Here is a 20,972-nt window from a genome sequence, read left to right as displayed (position 1 = left end):
TTAAGAGTAACTGGGTATCTTTTAGGATGAATGCTAACCACAACTATTACCGTTTTTGTGAATGTAACTTTCAGTATTTTAGAAAACTTTTTTTTAAATAGAAAATTTTTTTTTAAAAATTTAAGAGGTAAAGGTGCTGTGGTCACGCTTATCTGATCTCAGTCTCAAATTTATGTGTGCCATTTGTATTCCGCCCATTGCTAATATCATTAAACCGTATTACCGTATTACCAATAAAAGGAAACTAGAGTACTTAGTATATGACTTCAAATTGTTAAAATTAAAAAATATATATATAAAAATAATTGTAACCTTCGCAATCTATAAATATAAAAAATCTATCCTAAATTGTATGATAACACATACATATGTGACAATGGGCATGCGCGAATATTTTCAGGGTTGCAGAATATTAAAAATCTGTATATACAAGTCGTCCTCACAGAAACATTAAAACGTGCTGCTTATGGGTTGTTGAGTTTACCGTTGAAATAATAATTGTCGATGCCAACGAAATAAGTGTAAAGACTGAAAGAGTTTATAAAAATTGAAGCCAGCACGTATAATTGCATGTGCATTAAAAACACAGATCACAATACCGAAAAACAGAATATTATTTGAAAATCCATTAAAATATTAAAAAATCGATGCCGATACAAAGTTGTTCTTAATAAAAATCTTACGCCAATACGTGTTCTCGCGTGTGCTTAATATCTAACTTATATATATACTTAACATTTATTATAACTACATAGGTATATGGAATTTCACTCTAAGTAATGCATATCTTTGAAAGACAAATGAATTAAAGCAACATGTCGCGTGGCAAACATGCCACATTCTTAAATAATTCGCCAATTAAAATCAAACCATTCCTTATATTAGTCTTGAATTTAAATATATGGTGTCAATATATTAGTGCAACTTCATATTTAAGCCTGAACGGTAAGATACATTTTTAATTAAAAGTTTCCCACTAGAATGATATATATGTTTTTGGCCTTTCGGGAATTTTTTTAATTTTGGTCTGACCCTTTCCCTACTGTAACGCGTACAATAAAAAAATGTAATGAATACTTGAATACCAAGACAAAAATAATACATGAATCTAATGTACGTATTGTACTTAACAATATACAAATGTGAAAGTATATTTAAAAAGCAATTGTGTTTAAATTATGCTAAATTTAAATTTAAAAAAAGATTTTAATATTGCATTTTACCCATAGAATTTTTACCACCTGAAAGCTTGCTTTGTAAAACATCCTTCGAGGGGAGCTTCGGCTACCAAAAGATGACAACAGTTTCAATGCATTGAATGCCATTGCAATGGCTCGCTCCAGCTTTTAATTTGTTTGCGCCTTTCACCAACAAATGTAAATCTCTTTATGATCGAACTATCGCAAACGATTTCGCGCATGTATATATAGATGTCGCAAGCTCTTTGTCTTGACCGACACTTCCGTCCATGAAAAGATCGAAAGCTTAAATTGAAATATTTAGCTTCAAAATAAGAGACATATAAAATTATTTTTTTTTTTAACTGCAAGGGTATATACGCCTTGGCTTGAATAATTTAGCATCCGATTTCGTTTAACATAAAATACAAATTCATTTTAGACCTAACCAATTCGGAGCGACCTTTTTTTGATGATATCAGCCCGAGAAATGTGTCGGCCGTAGTCGACGAAATCGCAGTATTAAGATGTCGGGTTAAAAACAAAGGAAATCGCACGGTAAGTCATAATGGGCTATTTATTTTTATTCTTACACATAAGATTATATCGAAACATTTTTATTCGTTTGAAGAGCACATTCGGTTACATGGTAAAAAGCCGACTATACGATTAAGTGACGCAAAATTGTTTGAGGGGGACGTAACCTTAAATTTCAAACTATATTTGGGTTCACACCAGAAGAACGTTTTATTTTTTAAAGGCAGCTTTCTTTCTTCTTTTTTCGCTAGTCCATTTCAACTCTTCCCATTTTCATCGATCAAGATTGTTTTGAGACGATCACAGGTCTCATATGAATATGTGAAAAAATCATTCAAGTCTTAAGTTTTTCTAGCAAGCTTGCCTATATCTAAACAAATAGGATAAGAAATACATGATAACATGATTGAAATAGTCAACTTCAGACTCATTTTGTATTGATTCAAATAAGGGTTATCAGATAGCTAAAAATGACTTATCTATTGCTTGTCATAAAATTGCTTATCTATGTAATATTCCTAATAAATACTATAAATTATTTCAGGTATCATGGATGCGTAAACGGGACCTTCACATTCTTACAACGAACATTTATACGTACACCGGCGATCAACGATTTTCTGTAATACATCCACCAGGCAGTGAAGATTGGGACTTAAAAATTGATTATGCACAGCCTAGAGACAGTGGCGTATATGAGTGTCAAGTGAATACCGAGCCTAAAATAAATTTAGCAATTTGTTTGCAAATAATAGGTATATATGATCATTTATGAACCAAAAAAAAGATAATAATAACTGTGACGCTCGAGTACTATATATAGAAAAAAAATTTGGTCGTTGACCGACCATAACGAATAATATAGAAATCAAGGCAGCGCATAAACTAGTCTTGGCGATTAAATGGTTTAAATCTAAACACAAATTGGTAAAGCCCTGAGTCTAGAGTATTGAGCAATGAATAGCTCGAAATACATATTCAAATGCTATCTATACTGTTTAAGCTTATTTTATTCAAATTCAACAGGTTAAGGACCACAGCAAAAGGAAACTTTTTTACTCTATTGGTATTTTCACAAAAACGAAAATATAGATAATTGAGCTACATTTTCATTATAAAGAAATTATTCTAAACATGCTTAAATACCATACCTTTAATCACATACGGGTTATTTTTTAAATTTTGTGCCGAAAAATCGTTAAAAATACAACTAATATATTTCAATATCTTAAATTTACTTGTTTGCAATGCTTAAATAGAAATTATTTTAATAAAGCGCGGTATTTACCTTGTTGAATATACAATAAGATTTTGTCACAAAAGTTGTATCAGATCCATTGTGAGCATATAATTACTTTCCAACCATATACATATAGTATATATATTCAATAGCAGAGTCGACCTGGTCATGTCCGTATGTCTTTCCGTCCGTATGAACGTCGAGATCTCAGGAACTTTAAAAGCTAGAAGTTTGAGATTAAGCATACAGATTCTACAGACACAGCGCAGCACATACACATACTGACATGCCCAGTCTAACTCCCAAAAATCAATTGGTTTGCCAATTTATATCGATATGCCGAAAACATTTTGCCAACGTCCGACTTGAGTCTGACTGGTTTTTGTTTGATTTAGGCTTTAATTTCACGTAGAAGAATTTATAAATTTTCTTATCCGCAGAAAATGTATTAATTTAATAACTCGTACTAAATTTACTTTTCTATAAAATTTTAGCTGACAACGACTTTCAAGACCTGAAAACTAAAAAGCGGTTTTACGACACAAAGTGTAAGGCTTTTTATGGCTTGCTTAAAATTAAAATTATCTGTGATTTTTTAAAGCGGCTAGAGCAAAAATTCTGGGATCGACGGAAATTCATGTAAAACGGGATAGCACTATTGCCCTGGCTTGCTCTGTTAATATACATGCACCATCTGTGATTTGGTAAGAAACCATGATCTTTGTAAGAGATTTTGACGAATTAGTTTACTATCTCAAAGGTATCATGGCTCATCAGTTGTTGACTTTGATTCACTTCGCGGAGGAATAAGTTTAGAAACGGAAAAAACTGATATAGGAACAACGAGTCGATTGATGCTAACGCGAGCCTCATTAAGGGATTCTGGAAACTATACATGCGTTCCAAATGGAGCCATTCCAGCTTCTGTTAGGGTTCACGTTTTAACTGGTAAACACAAACACATATTTCAATTTCATATATATTTTTTTAAATTTAATTTGGACAGGTGAGCAGCCTGCAGCAATGCAAACAAGTTCTGCCATTCGGAGTGGGGCTTTCACTGCAATGATAACTATCATATCAGCAAAAGTGTTGTTATATATTTCAAGTCTTATGGAGCATGTGTATCTAAGAGAAAGATGACTAACTAACCAATAGAATTTCCATTAAAATATATATATAACATTAAGGTAAGCTAATAGATTTTCATAAACCCTATATAAATCCAATTAACTCTAGTTTCGCGTTTTGTCAGCTGTTCTTTGCTTACAAGAAAGGTTTAGGATTAAATATAAAGAGACCACGCCTACTCTAACCGCCCAAAAATGCCACACCCACACTTTTGGAAAATGTTTTGATATTTTTTCATATTTTTATTAGTCTTGTAAATTTTTGTTGATTTGCTAGAAAAAGAAAAAACGCCAAATACTTTTATCTTTATCGTTAGCTCGAGGTATTAAGCGTCGTCATCTACTTCTTCTATACAATCAAAAAGGAATAGCAAAGAAGGAAATTATATAACTATAACTAGTCCGCAAAAATAGACAAGAAATTGACCTACGAAAAGTCACGTCTGGTTTTGATTATGCCAGTTTGATTAATATTTTCTTTATATTTATTTTTATAACAAAAATTAAAAAATAGCCTAATACCAAATACAAGTTTCCTAATGAATTTGAATAAAAGCTTTTGAAAATCAAACGCTTTAATAATATAGTTAGAAATAGAAATTAAAATTTTCAACGTGCTACAGCTCACTGATCTTGAGAATACGCATTGATTCCTTCCGATATATCGCGAGTCGTGTCAATTACCCGCCCCTATGCATACATACACTCATACACTCTCTATTTCTTAGTTTACTAAACTATGTTATAAAGAAAAAAAAGTGTGGTTCATGTCGCAATGCTAATTTATTAAAATTATAATAAATTAAATACAGTATATTTTTTCAGATGGCAGCGTGCTCGGGGAGGAACCATTGTCAAATCGCGCTCTGTTTAATGCAAATACGAACACTACATGTAATTCCTATAGTACTATGAAATAAAAACCTATAATAAATATCAAATCCTTCGGTAATGTTATAGACCTGGAAGAGTAAGTACACATAAATCTACCCACATATACATGAACGCGCACCTTGTCTTGTAGGCATCGTATTGCTTACTTATCTCGACTAATATTCCTTTTCAGACTTCGTCTTGTTATGTACTAATTTATTGCGAAAGCCAAATCAAAAGAATTAAAGCAACATGCTTTCTACTTCTTAAAAGTCAAATAATTCTTTTAATTTGAAATTTTACAAATAAATATACATATATGTGAATACATAACAATCAAAAATGATAATTCCTTTATCGTGATCTTTTTAATATATTATTATAAATCAATTTTTTTGTTTAATGACGTAGATTCCTGGGACCAACGAATTTAAAATATATTTTTATTTCCAATTCCATTTCGTGTGTCGCTTATGATACGACCATTCCTTTTCACTCGCGTATGTCCAAATATATATACATATTCCTTTGGCATTATAACGCATTCTAGGTCCAACAAGTCTTACTCGAAACCTTCTATTTCAAATCACTATATTTAACGCCGGCATAATCGTTTCTCATTTATAAATTTGCTTTTGAACGACTGGTTCTAGAGGGGGTTGATGTAAGTGTAATAACTTTGGCGACTTAAATAATTAATTATAACGGAATCAAAACGTATGTTGCGGAATAAAGTTCGTTGGTGTTCAACTAAAAAAAGCAAGTCCTAGGTGCTGTACAACATTGAACAATTTAGAGTTATATACAGTTTTACGATATTGGAGAATACTTTATTTTAATTACGTTTACGGCTTTACGTTTTTGGGCTTTTAAATAATTTTATCAAACAAATTTTTTCAATGAATTGTTATTTTGAGACTTTTATGGCAGAATAGTGTTTAAAGTGTTGGCATAACGTTGTTGCCAGCTAAATAAAAGAAAGTCCGAAAGAAATCAACTATTTGTGACGAGCACCGCAAAAGCCTTTTTATTTTTTAACAGTTTCTTGACATACTGTTTATTGTTTAGCGGAGGTGTCTGCTTTCAGAACTTATGCTGTTTGGCGGTAGGCGTTCCGAGCGTTGAAAATAATTTGGGCGCTGTCTGTGGTCCACCTTTCCAACTGTGTTTATTACAGTCAGTTTCTTCTGCTTAGTCTTATCGTGTATAACATGTATGTTGCAGGTAAAAGAAAGGGTTGGATCGGTTCACAAAAAATATCTATAAATATTCGAAAGCATTCGGATTATACTTATAAAATATAGCTTGAACAACCCAACAACTCTCTGAAACTGTATAAACATTTTCTATTAACTTGCCAATATTAATCACTACGTCCAAAACTTTAAAAATATTGTAAACGGTTTTAATAAAGGTATGTTTCCTATAACATTTAAACATAAATCATTTATTTAAAACTAGTCGCTTACCCGTAACATACTATGAAGAAACGCAAATAACAACGAGAGAGTAAAGGAAAAAACCTCCAGCTCCGTTTCGTGAAAGCAATTCATATAACGTAAAATAAAAGTTATCCAAAAATCCTCATTTACCAATAAAGCACCAGAGGTATTTGCATCATTAAATAACTATTACATCAAAAGTATTAAAATTTTCCGATCTTAAAAAAAGCTGGGCAATTGAAAAAGCTGAAACAACTGCATATATTTTTCGATGTAGTACTATTATAATGTTCAAAGACAAATAAACAAACACATTAAATACATTTTATAATCGTGTAAGTAATTGGCATATGTCGTAAATCGCTTATTTGCTAAAGCAACACCTAAAAATCAGAGTACGGCAGATTTCCAGGTAAGTTGAATTGGCTTGAATAGGACTTTTGCTTGACTGGTATTGATCCCCAACCCTTGGCACATTTGTTAAAGGTTTGCACGTGGTTTGGGAGCGGAGAGGGAGAGCCTCCCTGTAGCAGCACAGACCCTGGAGGCCAGGAAGTCTGTTCATTTAATGAAGTTCCAAAAGATATTGGCGATGCGTTGCGCACTTGAGAGTTTTGTAGCGCTTTTAGGTACTGTGGACTTCCACTCGTCAATCTTTTCCTATCAGGCTGTTCATATCTAGCAAAACTCTCAACTTTTTCGAGCCCAGGTACTGTTTTTTTATAGCTAGTCGGTGAGTAGGGCTGTTGATTTAGTGTTCCAGTGTTCAACGCAGTTGCAATTGGCATTGATGGAGGAAATTCACCCATACCACCATTTCCAAGAACATTATTATTAGCTGACAAGTTGTTCCTTGGAAACGAGCGCGATAAAGTGTCTTCGTATGGCCTTTCAAAATGTTTCCCGTGAATTTCACGCTGCTGTGAAGGTGCTGCATAGCTTGAGAGAGATATTTCTTTCGGAACGTATAAGCCTGCGGAAGAAAGGGGAATCAAGAACTGTTAAATGAATTTAAAGGTTATGATGTTGTGTGTAATAAATGTAAAACACGACTGACACACATGTACATATATACATATGTATAAGTTCACATACATTAGCTTTATTTATTTAAAAAAAATTAAAATCATATTTGTAAGTTCATAGATGTAGTGCGTAAATAGAATAGTAAGAACGTAATGTTCCTTTACAAATAATAAATTTAAATATATGTACGTTTAAACAGGTATATAACTTTGAGCAATCAATTTCAATATCAGTAACGTGCAGTTCCTTAAAGAGTAAACAATTTGTTATTGAACATTTTTCATATGCTTCTACATATACATGTACAGAATAACATGACACCACAAACACGTTAGCCTTGCCTTCTATTGTTGCTGCGACATCTCTTAGATCCGGTTTATTTTGTTTCTCAAAAGATTGAATTAATTCACGCACATTTACCTTCTCATCTAAGTCGCAATTGACATTCAGGTCTTCGCCACCTACTACTTTAAATTCGTTTTGTGGTGTAAAATCGACATGGCTTTCATAAGCATCGGGTTGTAAGACACGAGCACTTTCCCTGTTTCGTAAAATTTCTATTTCAAGGCGTTGGTACTCCAAGAAGTATTTTTGAAAATTTTCGAGGGAATGTAATCGATTCTGCACATCGAAAGCAAAGTTAGATGTCAGCCTCTCTCCAAATATGTAATTAGTAAAGCTAGGATTGCTGTCATCTGGTCTCCCAATATGAGGTTGAGTCTGCCATGATGATTGACTTTCGTTAGATTGAAAAGAGTCTGAAATATTAGTATTACTACAGAAAATACCAAAAAATACCAAAATACCAAGTGGAATCACAGACGATATTCAGCTTTTCAAGACTTGACATCTAATAATTAATGGGTGGGCATGATGACATATGTATTATTTCAGAAAACTTAATACAATACAATAGTTTTTAGTTTCCTTATTCATGTAAATATATATCTTGCTAGTTCAAAACTCTTTACACGGTATTTGATCCCTCTCTGTAATGCCATTAGACTTCACAACATATTTTTTCATTGACTGTAAACCGTGAAACCGCCTCGTTGTTAAATATTAATCATTTATATGTACTGAAGACCAAAACACATATCTGATATTCTGATATGGAGGTATTTGATTCCTATGGTTTCTATGGTTTGACTATGGTTCCAGGGCTCAACACTAATGCAGTTTTCAAAAAATTATAAATACCTAACAGACCTGTGGAGTTCTCCGGTACTAACCCCTAGCATTGCGTTTTTACATTTCTTGAATGAATTGTCCTCAAGTAGGGTAAATCGTCACATTGTTTACCGAGAAACTCCTAAAATAGGTCCACATGGTTGTTAATGATTGACGTTTCTCTAGACGCCCAACATCAATGTCTTCGAGGTATGGTAAAGGGTGATGCTAGATTTCCTTAAAAGCATCGAACAGGTGGAAGGAACCGACTCTATAAAGTACATATATTCTTGACCAGGATTACTACCCATCTATCTGCCTGTAGAAACGAGATCTCGGAAATTTTTAAAAGGTTAATATTTTAAATGCTGCTGAACATTCGCGAATTGGCACGACCGATGTGCAAATAACATTTGGTAACGTCAACTTCAACGCACATAACACCCATTCATTCAACATAATCTAAAAAAAAGCGTAAATAATATATAAAATAAAGCGTCCTTTAACAGCTATGATATATACCGAAAACGGCTCTTATTTATGTTATAGAGCTATGCTAATAAAAACAATAGCCAATGACGTTTTTACATTTTCTGATTTCAAGCACCTCATAATTTTTTATTTGATGTCCGGCAGAATCGAATTACTTTTAAGAAAACTTATCAGTCGCGTTCTTTTGACCACTTCAATGTTCCCTTTTGCCTTATGAAACACAAATATGCATACATACACCTCAGTACGCATGCCTTTAGAAACTAAGAAGCTATTCATGGATTTATAAAATTATGAAATATAATTAGAATATCAGAGGATTTTACTTACCTTTTGGAAGTTCCACACTCCGACCGCCCCAGCCCTGAGCAACGCATGGTGTATATGCAAGATCCCTTTGTGGATTCGATGGTACAATGACTGATCGTGGCGAGGAAGCCTGCGAAAACATTCTTTTATTAAAGTAGATGAATTGGGAGACTCATACATTTGTATGGCGTCTTGAAGAACCATGAGGCATGGGCTCATTAGCGTCCGTCCAGTCCTTACTATCAGTTTGGGAAGACGGAATTGCTGTTAAGGCAGGCGGTGAAAAGCTCTTGGTATCCTCTAGAAACGCTGAGCTCGCTGAACCAGTTTGCAATGCTGCTTTCCAAGGAGACTGAACGACTTGAAGTCCTGGTTTTGAATACTTCTCAATTAGCTGATTTTGATGAATATTCAATTGGACGCGGTGCTTCCCAGCATCAGAATACGCCGGCAAAATGTTTGGACTTAGAACAGGCCTTTGTTGATACTGCTGGAAATCTGGAATACCAGATGGATGATATTGAGTCCCTGAATGGGATTCATCGACTACCCAATTATCAGCCTTTCTGCGGCGCTTTGCAAAAAGTTCTGCACCTTCATATTTGATGAATTTGGTTGTACTCAAGTTGAAGGCGTTGGCAGCGGAGTCGTCGGAAGGGCGGCAGGAGCGGCGGCAGCGGTAGGGGAAGCATAAGTGATAAAGCATGGCAAACGAATTTTATATTATTTACTTAGCTGTACCGTTTTACAAAATTGTATATCAAAATAATATTTCTAAAACAAGTTATAATTTTCTTGGATATAATTAGTTTTAGAACTTGAATTAGAAGGAATTTTGAAAAAGCGTAAGATATAAACGACAGCTTATGTACGAGCGGCTTACACTAAAGTCAAATGGTCTAATACAAAATTCCAGAAACTGGATTAATAAATTACATGTTTTATTGTAACATTGAAAGTCAGAAATTTAATTCGACTTAATTTAAAATTAAAAATTTAATAAAGTTGTAAGTCAAATAGTTTTCTTTTGTGGCTATAAATAGTTTATCTCATCACATCTAAATTTAGAAAATTACCTCGTCCTTGATGAAGTTGAAGTGCAGTTATTAGTTCAGCGCAATTGTCAGGCGATAGAAGGCCAGCTTCAACGTTAATTAAATCTTTTAGCGAATTATAATCACGAACTTTTCCGTTTGGGTTCATTATAAGCTTTAGCGGTATTTTTTCCAATTTCGCAACCTCCATTGTAGATTTTGTTTCAGAATTTTCTTTAAATGGATTTATAGCATCATTCCCTGAATATGTAAATTATTGTATACTTAAAAATTATGACGTTGTAGATTCTTGTATGTAAATATATGATTATATAAACATTTTGAAAAAACATTTGGAAAAAATAGTATTTTATAAGTATGTTTTAATAAGCTAACTACATATATGTTATCATTTTAAACCGGTTTTCATATGTATCTACTCATCCTTTCCGTAGAAGTACATTCGTTTCTAAGCTGTAACTATAAAAATTTGATAGTAGCTCCGGAACGTGTATTTTTAACTTACACGAAAAAGAAAAAATAAACTTTGATAAATATTGTAATTAGGGTGGAAATATTCTAACAATTCGCAAAAAATAAAATGCGAAAGTTAAATTGAAATACGGTAGAAAATGTATATCCAAAATGTATATATATGTGATTATGTACATTTTAAACCGTTACTTTGAAACCGTTAACATATTTAATTTGTAGACTTTCCAATGAGCTTTTCAATATAATATTTATAATGAACTAAATTATGTATGGAAAATGCATCCAGTCGCTTTTTTTAATGGTAAAAAAATCAATACGAAAGTAAAATTTTTTTCTGCTGATTGGAATCTCTTAGTAAAATCCCTATCCGTCTGTTCGTTACAAGGAAAACTAGTTTCTAAGTTTAGTTTATCTGAATGAAGATGAAATATTCCAACAATGTCCAAAACGTCTTCTTTCTATTACAAATCGTATATGAGTCAAAAGGGGACGAGTTAGACCGCTATATCATATCATTCTTAACATAGAAAACAGAAAATATTAAAAAAAAAATTACGTTCGTTGTTTTATCAATAAGTGTTTTAACCCGGTATACAACTTTTTTTTTATAATAAATAAATATATTATAAATACATATATTTACTGCAGGACGAATAATGCCTAGGTTTTAAAGAGCAAACAAAAGTTAGCCGATTTTTACTGGTAAGTAAAAGGTTTTTTTTCCACCATTATTTGGAAAACCTTGAACTTATTTTGTATTTATTAGCTCCATATAAGAAATTTGACCTTATCCACTTTGAAAACGCAGTTTGGCTGAAAAAACTATAAATAACTGAAATTCGTTCAAAAGACTCGCAATATATGTCGTTGTTAAATGCTATGCATGCTTACTTAACAAATTTTGTGTAAATACCACCAATTAAAAATATGTGGCCGAGAGAGCAAATGTGTAAGTAAGTCATTCTTTGTCAGAAAAGTTATTAGTATTAAAACTTTTGCACCTATGTTGGAGGAGCAATCGTCACTTATATTTTTTTTAATATTTTTAAAATATTTGCTTTTATGTTATATTTTTCAAGGCGAGCGTTTACATTACATTACAACTATCAAGACTGGACGGAACGTGATTTATTACTAGGGAACATACTAATACATTAATTTTATTTACCGTATAAACAAATGAATTTAAGTTTATGTTAAACCAAGTTAAAAAATAATCGTTTTATTATACACATTTATTTTAAAAACTTGATTTTTTAGACAAAAAATCTACATACAACGCCAACTAAAAATAAAATGGAGAATCCCTGTTATAGTGCAGAGTTAGAGTAATTAGATTTTTCTTGACCAATGTACTAAAAGTTGCAATCAGTGTTATAATAATACAATTGTAGGAACTGGAAGTGATTAATAACTGACTGACAACAAAAAAGTTTGAAAACACAACCATTACCTTGAGATCTACCTTCATGAACCCATTTGTCTGAGCGTTTTTTGCGATTGACATACATAGACTGACCCTTAGATGTTTGATTACTTATATCGCTTAACGAATGTGAAATTCTTCGTGCTAGCTCGACTTGGTCTTCCACTGTAGGGTGTAGTGTTGGAGAATAAAATGCAGACGAGGCATATAGCTTTCCTATTTTAAATAAGTTTATTATTGTTGTTAAAATATTTCTACTATTTTTTTATTTTAAAGGCGATACGTAAATAAATTGCCTAAGCGTTTTTGTAGCATGCGATGTCGCTCTTTTAATCTAATAGAATTAAAAATTTAGGTAAACGCAAATTATTCATGTTGTTAGATAGCATAAGTAAAGGTACTATAGTAAGACTCTTACGTATCACCTTATCTTAATAATAAGAATCATATCATAGAACTTACGATTTTTCGGTAATATTTCAGCAGCATCGGTCGCAGGTGTAAATATTTTTCGCAAATCAACCGTTTTCGACACATTAGCGTATTCCTAAATTATAAAACAGAATTAAACATGAAATATGCTCATATTTTGCGACCATTTCTCCAAAGGGTATTTATAATTTCTTTTCTTTCTTTTACTTAATTATGCAGATACATAGTACATATGTATGTACGCATAATTTATTTGTAATCTATTTCTTTTGGAATTATTGACCAATAAGTTTGGAAATGGAAGCAAAAGATAAAAATGTAATATTTGGAAGGAATTACAGTACTTTCCTTTCCTGCCAAAGCTGCTTACTGAGGTTTAATAAATATTGACGTTTACTAGGATCAATAAGATCACTTGGACGATAACCCCTTTTTTTCTCTACTGTACAATTCATATTATTGTGTACAACTATCAATATTTATTTGAATTTAATAGTAACGAAATGTATTGACGACTGTGTTCTTAAGCAAAAAGAGAATTACAAAAAATTCACACTTCTTCCAATTCAAATTTATATATGCATACAAACAGAGTGTATACTTTTCTGTATAGCGCGCAATGTGAACGTTCGAAAAGTTCATAAAATGTTAAATATAGAATCTCTTTGGGCATGTGCGTCAAAGAGCGTATATATATATTGTATATACACTGCCTAAATATAACACCGGAGTCGTAAGAACGAATAATTTAAATATATTTCCTTGGTGCTCTAATCCACAAATGCTGTAATTATCAGCATTTTTAGAAATAATTTAAATAGGATTTGATTGGCTTACAAATTTTAATAGAAAACCAACCTGATAAGTCTATAATATGACTAGTTTTATATTATCCATATTAATAAAAATTAAGTAGGCTCGCTACTGTGTAATTAATAGACTTCGGGTGTCTAAGGACTTCTTTGGTGTTCTCTTTTCGAATGTCGCGGAAATATATTAATTACTTATCGTTTATCAACAAAAGCATTACGAGGATTCAAGTCATGACAGTCGCACCAGCGTATGTAGAATACATATTTAGAATTGGCTAGCTGGTTGATGCGATGCACATCTGTGGACGGCAGTCGCAAACTTATATGAACACCAATAGTGGGGGCTCAAAGATCTATCTATACGAATTCGAGTTTACTGGACTCCTCGAAATTAAAGCGTTCGCCCCTGCCTTTTTTTTTGTCTGTCGGCTTGTCGATCAGTATAAGTCTTCGATAAAGAAAAACTTTTTTAACAAAGAAAAACGCCTCTAAACACACAATTTTACATTCGCTACTCATTAAGTAAAATGATATACTAGACTCGTTAAAAATATTAACAGGTTAACAGGAATGGATAATTCCGTCACTATATATATACACGTATATCTATTCTTGACGACGATCAGTAAGGAATCGATTTGAACATATCCGCCGGCCTGTCTATCCACGTAAAAGTATGGATTTCGTAAAATATTAAAGCTAGGAAGCTATGATAGTGTATTTGAAAAGATTGTCACGCCCACGTGAACGCCTACAAATCACTTTTGAAGCGTCTTTATATCTGTTTTTAAGCTTGTTGAAGCTTGCACTGCGCAACCAGTCCACCTGTACCGATTAATGCCAAAATCCCTGCGGTGGTTCCTGTAAAGAAACAAATTTATGTTTCTAGGCAGGGAAGCCCTGATTATTAGCTGATTTATTCCTCTGATATACAAGGCCACACAAAATCTGATAACATGGAAATGGAAATATTTAGCTTTTCTTAAAATGTAACGAGCCATACCAGATTTTTAAGAGATTTTTGGCCGGATATTATGGCGGACTAATCAGTTGAAGAAGAAACAAACGAACAACACCGGTTAACGAAAACGCGTTAAAGACATCAAACATCTTGGACAACTCACCTAGGCGGCAAAACCCACGGTGGTAGTGGTCAGCTCTCAGATTAATTATCAATAACAATTAGGACGTATGACACCAAACAAAACGTGAAACCAATACTCGCATCTCACCAATTTATAACTCGAATAATAAGGCAAGAAGTAAGAAAGGCCCAAAGAACCAAATAATAAAATGAATAATAACAAAAATCATATGCTAAGAATTCCCAATTAACCCAAGTCAATTACAGCTGAAACACCACCTTTAAAATGTTTTGAAGCCGTAGGAACTTTCGCAATACCTTCGCTCAAAGATGTCGAGCCCAACGGGTGCATGAAGGTCATCAAGGGACAAGAATTTTTGAACTAAATGCCATCTAATCAACACTGACACTTGTAGACGTTTGGAACAGGGTAGATTTAGTGAATAATATATAGTCTATCAAAAAGAGAAAAGCAAAATCACTTTTCGTCCCTAAAGTTGATATCAATCCAAAAATTATTTAAATTGTTGGCGTGACATCTTTTCCGGCTTGTGGGTGGTCGATCGAATTGTACTTGTGTTATTGAGTTATATCCGTTACTCGACTAAAAAATACATTTTGGTGTTTCTTTAACAAGGCAAACACATAGTTAGATTAAATAATAAATTATGTTTAAAGAAGTCAATGTTCTAGGCCGGTAAAAATATTGTTTTGAACTGTACTTACTTTACTGGCGATATTCTTCTGATACAGTGTCGATGTGGGTCCGCCGCGCTCATTTTGATATTGACTGTGTAAGTCGAGCTCTCCACTTTGGCAATCATTATGTTCAAGCTGATTTTGTGCACTAAGCTGCTTAGCTAGGATCTGCTGCTTATGGATTTCATTTGCCAGATCGTTCTGTTTCTGAATGAGCTTCAGTTCTTGTTCTTTTAGCTGTGTTATTTTTTCCTGCGCTTTTATATTTATATCTATATCCGATATAATGTTCAGAATTTGGCTATTAAAATCTTCCTGCAATGTACAAATTCGGAAGACACACAATAGCTCAATGGAAAAAGAAAAAATACATTTATTATTGTAATGTGTTTTGAAGTTTTTTGTTAGGGACGGTAATCTGCGCGAATGATTCTCGACCACTCATTCGGCTAACAAAAAATTGGAGAAATTGGAAAGTTGAGAATGTTTGTATCGTAATTCCGACCTTATATAGAATTACTCATTTCTTCATCAATATCAACAGCCAGCCGAGTTAGCTTAGTTCATCCGTGATTAGTCTCTCTATTTTAAGCTATGGACAATTTGACAAGAAAAAATGCTTTTCAAAGCTACAATATTAGGAAGTGGTGCATAGGCACAAATACATATGAAAAAGTTTTGATATATTTTATCTGCGTTTAAAATAAAATGAGATGTAGTGCATTGAAGTACAAAGATACTTACAGGTTTATTTTGCGAAATAAGGTCTGCTTTATTGTTTTCTGCCGTCAAATCAGATGCACTGGATGTTTGGTCATTGACATTCTAAAAAAAGTAATTTTTGAACGTCCAATCAAAATTAATCATTATTAATTGATTGATGATTTGCACGATGCTTTAAGTAATTTTTGGAAGCTCCATATTCTAATAATAAAGGGTCAATATTTTCAATGAATTCCAGTAATTGATTAGAATATGTAACACACGCGAGTAAACAGCACTGTGTAAGGAGCTTTGGCCTTTAGAAACATAAACTTTGTAAACATCTGCGAAACATTTATTTTCAAATTGATATTATTCAATTTAAAAAAAAAATCAAATTATATATTATTATTCCGGTTGATAACAGGACGATTTCAATGATCAACACCCGTCTTTTAATGTACAACAAAATTTTATGCTTATAAGCCTATTTATTAGCTTGTAGTGTAGTTTTTACAAAATCACTGATTCAGAAATAATCTGTCATAATACATTTTAATATAAACAAACGAGAATGCTATAGTCCAGTTCCCCGACTATCAGATAGCCGTTACTCAGCTAGTGTGAATGCGAACGCTGAATTTCATCATTTTTCTGGGATATCGATAGATATTGGCGAATAAAAAAATAACAAATTTAGCAATTGTTTAAAATTGTGGGCGTATCAGTGTTGGGAAATTTTAGGGCGTTAGATTGTTTGTGGCAAAATGTTTTTGGCAAATCGATAGAAATTTAAGTGACTAATAATATTATAAAAAATAACCAACAACTTTTAAAAAATAAATGTTTTTCAACGAAACTAGTATACCCTTTTACTCTACGAGCAACGGTTATAAAAACTTGAGAGCAGTGATTCAAGTGTTTTACTCTATCAAAAACCGATCTAATTATTTAAATAATTCATTATTAACATTCAATTGTTTCTTGAATGTCAGAAAGCAAGAATGCACCCAGCACAAGATTATTTTCTGGTGTTGCCACCCCCAAAATTTTTTTTAATTTGGTCTAATATGCCTTTTCAATTTCTATCGGTATGCCAAAACAATTGTGGTAATGCCCTCCCTCCCAAATGCACAAAAATTATTTTGACGTCACAAAAGTTAATTTAAAGACGTGTTTATATTTTTTAATAATTGCACCTCAATTTTAATTGAAATGAGATATTACTTACCGGTTCATTTAGCAAAACAAGGTCTGCTTTAGTGTTTCCGGTCGACAAATCATTTGCAATGGATGTTGGGTCATTGACATTCTAAAAAAAAGTCAATTTTTAAGATCCAATCGAAATTGATAATGTATGATTTGCACGAAGCTGTAAGTAAAGCTGCATATTAAAATAACGAATTGCAGCTAATAAACCAAATTTTATAATAATAAAAATAATAAAAATTTACTCTGTAGAAGCCAAATATCAATAAATATTATTAGCTTGTACTCAAATATACGCGTTATACCTAGATTGATATCCATGCAGACTCAGCCTTGCGTATTTTATCACATAAGGTTTGAGTACCGTTATTAAGAAAAAATGATTTTTCGCATAGATCTGCGTATTTCCCCTATCCGTATTCGGCTCTGTAAAGCACATAGTTATAAAGCTTGACATATTCCTATTTCCAACATAATTTTTTAAAACGCACTTTAAAACAAGAAAGAATAATATAGTCGAGCTCCCCGACTATGAGATACCCGTTACTCAGCTAGTGTGAATGCGAAGGCGAAATTTCACAATTTTTCCCGGATATCGATAGATATTGGGGAATAAAATGAGAAAAAAAATTAAAAATTGTTTAAAAGTGTGGGCGGACCGTTTTGTGCGTTTTGTAGGTGTGAAGATGGGCGTGGCCACAGTGTTTTTGATATACAGATAAAAATTGGCAAGACAAACAAGTTTTGGGAGGCTTTAGGACGTTAGAGTGGACGTGGCAAAAAGTTTTTTGGTAAATTTGCAAAACTAATAATATTATAAAAAATATCCTAAAATTTTTCAAAAATTTGGGCGTGACAGTTTTGGGCGGTTCTAAGGTGTTAGAGTGGGCATGGCAATTCGATAGAAATTTACAAGAGTAATAATTTGAAAATTTGAAAAGATATCAACACATTTATCCAAAGTGTGAGCGTGGCTTGTGGGCGTTAGAGTTTCATGATTATGTATGCTAAATCTCAACCTTCTAGCTTTTATAGCTCCTGAGATCTCGACTTTCATACGGACAGGCGGACATTTCTAGATGGACTCGGCTATCGATCCAGATCAAGAATATATGTATATACGTTATATAGTCGGAAACGCTTCCTTCTGACTGTGACATATTTTTCAAAGAATCTAGTATACCCTTTAACTCTACGAGTAACCGGTTTAAAATTATTCAAAAGTGTGGGGATGACAGTTTCCGCGGTTGATTTACGTTGGAGTATGAGTGCTAATCTTTTAAAATCATCTTGCAGAAATGTCACTGGTACAATAGCCCACAAGATCTTGAAGTTTATATGGACAGACAGACGAAAATGGCGACAACAATTCTAAAAGAGATCCTGATCTCGGTTACGTTTCCTTCCGCCTTTTATCTGATTTTTAATAATACGAATATGAAAATGTTTCAACAATATCTACTTTACCTAAATCATGTTTTAAATATTATTGACTTAGATCGAAAGTACCTTTTTATGTCACAAGTATACATATACAAGACATAAATAAATCTAGCCGATGTAGGGTATTTGGTAAGTTAGGGCAACATTTGCTTTACTTTTATCTTTATAAATATTATGTTAAATAAGAAACATTTTAAAAGCTTGAAGGCGATAATTTAAATCTGTTATGCTTAAAAATACAAATACTTTTTCCTCCGAAGATTTAGTGTACTGTGATTTGCAAACTTCGATAGCTTTGTCTTCTTCTCCTTTAATTAGAATGTTCGACGTGTCTAGAGCGGTTGATTCGTTTTCCGCATTCGATGAATTTTCACCAACAGTACTCCCATCTATCAAATCCAACTCTAAATTATTCTCAGAAACGGTGGGCAAATTTTCCACAGATAATGATGGGTCCGTTTTAATAGATGCATCTATAATAATAGAGTTATTGGATTCGGAGTCTTTTATGTCAACAGTTCTCTCCACATCCGATGAGGTAATATCTATAGACGGCTTACTAATTAGTGTAGCTGGGTTTTCTTCCACATTTGTTGTATTTTTTTCTTCTGAAATTTCTGAATCTTCAGATTCGCTTTCTTCATTTTTTAGATCGTCATCATCTTCATTATCTCTTGAAGTGACGTGCTTATCAAAACCACTGTCAATATAAGATTCCAATTGATTTTCATTGAGGTTATCATTATTTTGGGGAATAGTTTTAGTCTCATCAGCGTAATCTATTTGGGTTCCGATTTTTGTAGCAATTTCTTTCTCCTTTAGATTGTAGGAAATATGTGTTTGTCAAGTTTATTTCTATTTATTTGATAAACGGTTATTTATAAATAAAAATAAATATAAAAATAAAATAAATAAAAATAGATAAAAAAATAAAATAAATAAAAATAAAAATCATGACAAAAAAACATAAATTGTATATTTTAATAATTAAAGATTACAATAAGCTATTTAACTAAATGTTTTACCATTTTCTCATTAAGAAAATTGTCAAATGTAAGTGTATTAAGATGTGGGAAACAAGTTCAGAAAAAAATGAAGTCTTGTAAAAAATCTAAGAACTTTTAATTGTTTGATTATAGGTAAATACTAAACTTATATTAATTAAAAAAATATTGCTTTTTTGACTCACCTCAATATTTAAAGTAGAATCCATTTCTAAAATCTGTACAAATCTATAAAATAATAATGAAATGTAGGGAAAGGAATTTATATTTGTATCGTATCAACAGGTAGGCCGGTCCTACATTAATATAAATGTTTTACGTATGTAATTTCTAATAAAGCATATGCAACACACACACAGTTATAAAACATAGCATTTTATGCTGAATGTAAATACATATACAGACACTCAAATAAAGTTCGTTGGTGCTGTTATTATGTAATACATAATGAGAACCATATCCAACATGAATGTAAATTTCGCTTTAACCACACTAACTTTTCTTTTTTTAATATCCACAATAATAATTTACACGTACATATATCAGATATATCCTTTTACTTGCCTATTTCCCAATTTTATTTGTTAAAAATATATTTACTGCAAACAATACTGTAGTATCGAATTATTGAATGATAATAATACAACTAAAATCCGTATAGGCCAATAGAACGAACATGAATTCATGCGCCCGCCTTTAAGAATATGATTGCACATCAAAGATAGCTTCCACACTGTCCACATGCTTATTTACTTGATTATCGGCTCGTTCGCATAGAGCGATTTAGGAAATGTATATTTAAAAGACACACACAAGTACATATATTTTCACAAATACAAAAATATTTTCTCGTTAATTTATATGTATGTATATAAACATATTTGTTCAGCAAGCAAGCGCATCGATGAGAGCCCCTTTTATCGTAACGGAGTACTTTATTTACTATTCTTATAATTATAAGTCGCAGTGTCTTATATGCATTTACATATATACTTGTTTTTTTAAAACTGAAATTTAGTTAATATCGTCCAAATTTGATTATATTAAAAGTTAATTCGTAATACTGTAACATGAATATATAAATATGTCCATTGATGTTTGATCTTTCTTTATAGGTAGTATTATTCTTGTTTAGAGATGTTATATTAAGTATACCAAAAAAACACCTTTTTCCGAGGAAACTAGTGACGATAACACGAACTTGAAGATACAAAAGAAGAAAGGAAACGCTTACT

General features: G+C 32.3%; 2 protein-coding genes across 20 annotated transcripts; one reads left to right on the top strand and one right to left on the bottom strand.

Moving 5' to 3' along the window:
- Nucleotides 1-428: 428 nt before the first annotated feature.
- Nucleotides 429-5,026, top strand: LOC6619447 (zwei Ig domain protein zig-8). 6 transcript variants are annotated; one of them, XM_032723951.1, is made up of 9 exons: nucleotides 429-521; nucleotides 756-945; nucleotides 1,621-1,736; nucleotides 2,260-2,470; nucleotides 3,450-3,503; nucleotides 3,557-3,659; nucleotides 3,716-3,903; nucleotides 3,962-4,145; nucleotides 4,911-5,026. In XM_032723951.1, the coding sequence occupies exons 2-8, from the start codon at nucleotides 816-818 to the stop codon at nucleotides 4,096-4,098; spliced, it is 939 nt and encodes a 312-aa protein (XP_032579842.1). In that variant the 5' UTR covers nucleotides 429-521; nucleotides 756-815; the 3' UTR covers nucleotides 4,099-4,145; nucleotides 4,911-5,026. The 6 variants fall into 6 exon arrangements, 4 of the variants coding, with proteins under 4 accessions (XP_032579842.1, XP_032579843.1, XP_002043661.2 ...); XR_004362302.1 differs by having other exon boundaries at nucleotides 431-945; nucleotides 4,065-4,145; nucleotides 4,898-5,026; XR_004362301.1 differs by having other exon boundaries at nucleotides 432-945; nucleotides 4,065-4,145.
- Nucleotides 5,027-6,637: 1,611 nt separating this feature from the next.
- LOC6619496 lies at nucleotides 6,638-20,467 on the bottom strand. Of its 14 annotated transcripts, XM_032723925.1 has the most exons (14): nucleotides 20,302-20,460; nucleotides 19,923-19,965; nucleotides 19,294-19,549; nucleotides 18,980-19,206; nucleotides 17,313-17,393; nucleotides 16,124-16,204; nucleotides 15,407-15,694; nucleotides 12,815-12,899; nucleotides 12,380-12,568; nucleotides 10,474-10,692; nucleotides 9,576-9,991; nucleotides 9,419-9,527; nucleotides 7,768-8,184; nucleotides 6,638-7,373 (listed from the first exon to the last, which is right to left on the bottom strand). In XM_032723925.1, exons 2-14 carry the CDS (start codon nucleotides 19,944-19,946, stop codon nucleotides 6,784-6,786), a joined length of 2,982 nt encoding a protein of 993 aa, XP_032579816.1. In that variant the 5' UTR covers nucleotides 19,947-19,965; nucleotides 20,302-20,460; the 3' UTR covers nucleotides 6,638-6,783. The 14 variants fall into 14 exon arrangements, with proteins under 14 accessions (XP_032579816.1, XP_032579815.1, XP_032579814.1 ...); XM_032723924.1 differs by having other exon boundaries at nucleotides 18,980-19,549; nucleotides 20,275-20,460; XM_032723923.1 differs by having other exon boundaries at nucleotides 18,980-19,549.
- Nucleotides 20,468-20,972: the final 505 nt, after the last annotated feature.

This window comes from Drosophila sechellia, chromosome 4 (assembly GCF_004382195.2).
Source record: "Drosophila sechellia strain sech25 chromosome 4, ASM438219v1, whole genome shotgun sequence".
Classification (NCBI taxonomy): Eukaryota; Metazoa; Arthropoda; class Insecta; order Diptera; family Drosophilidae; genus Drosophila; species Drosophila sechellia.
This window is presented reverse-complemented; position numbering and strand designations above follow the sequence as displayed.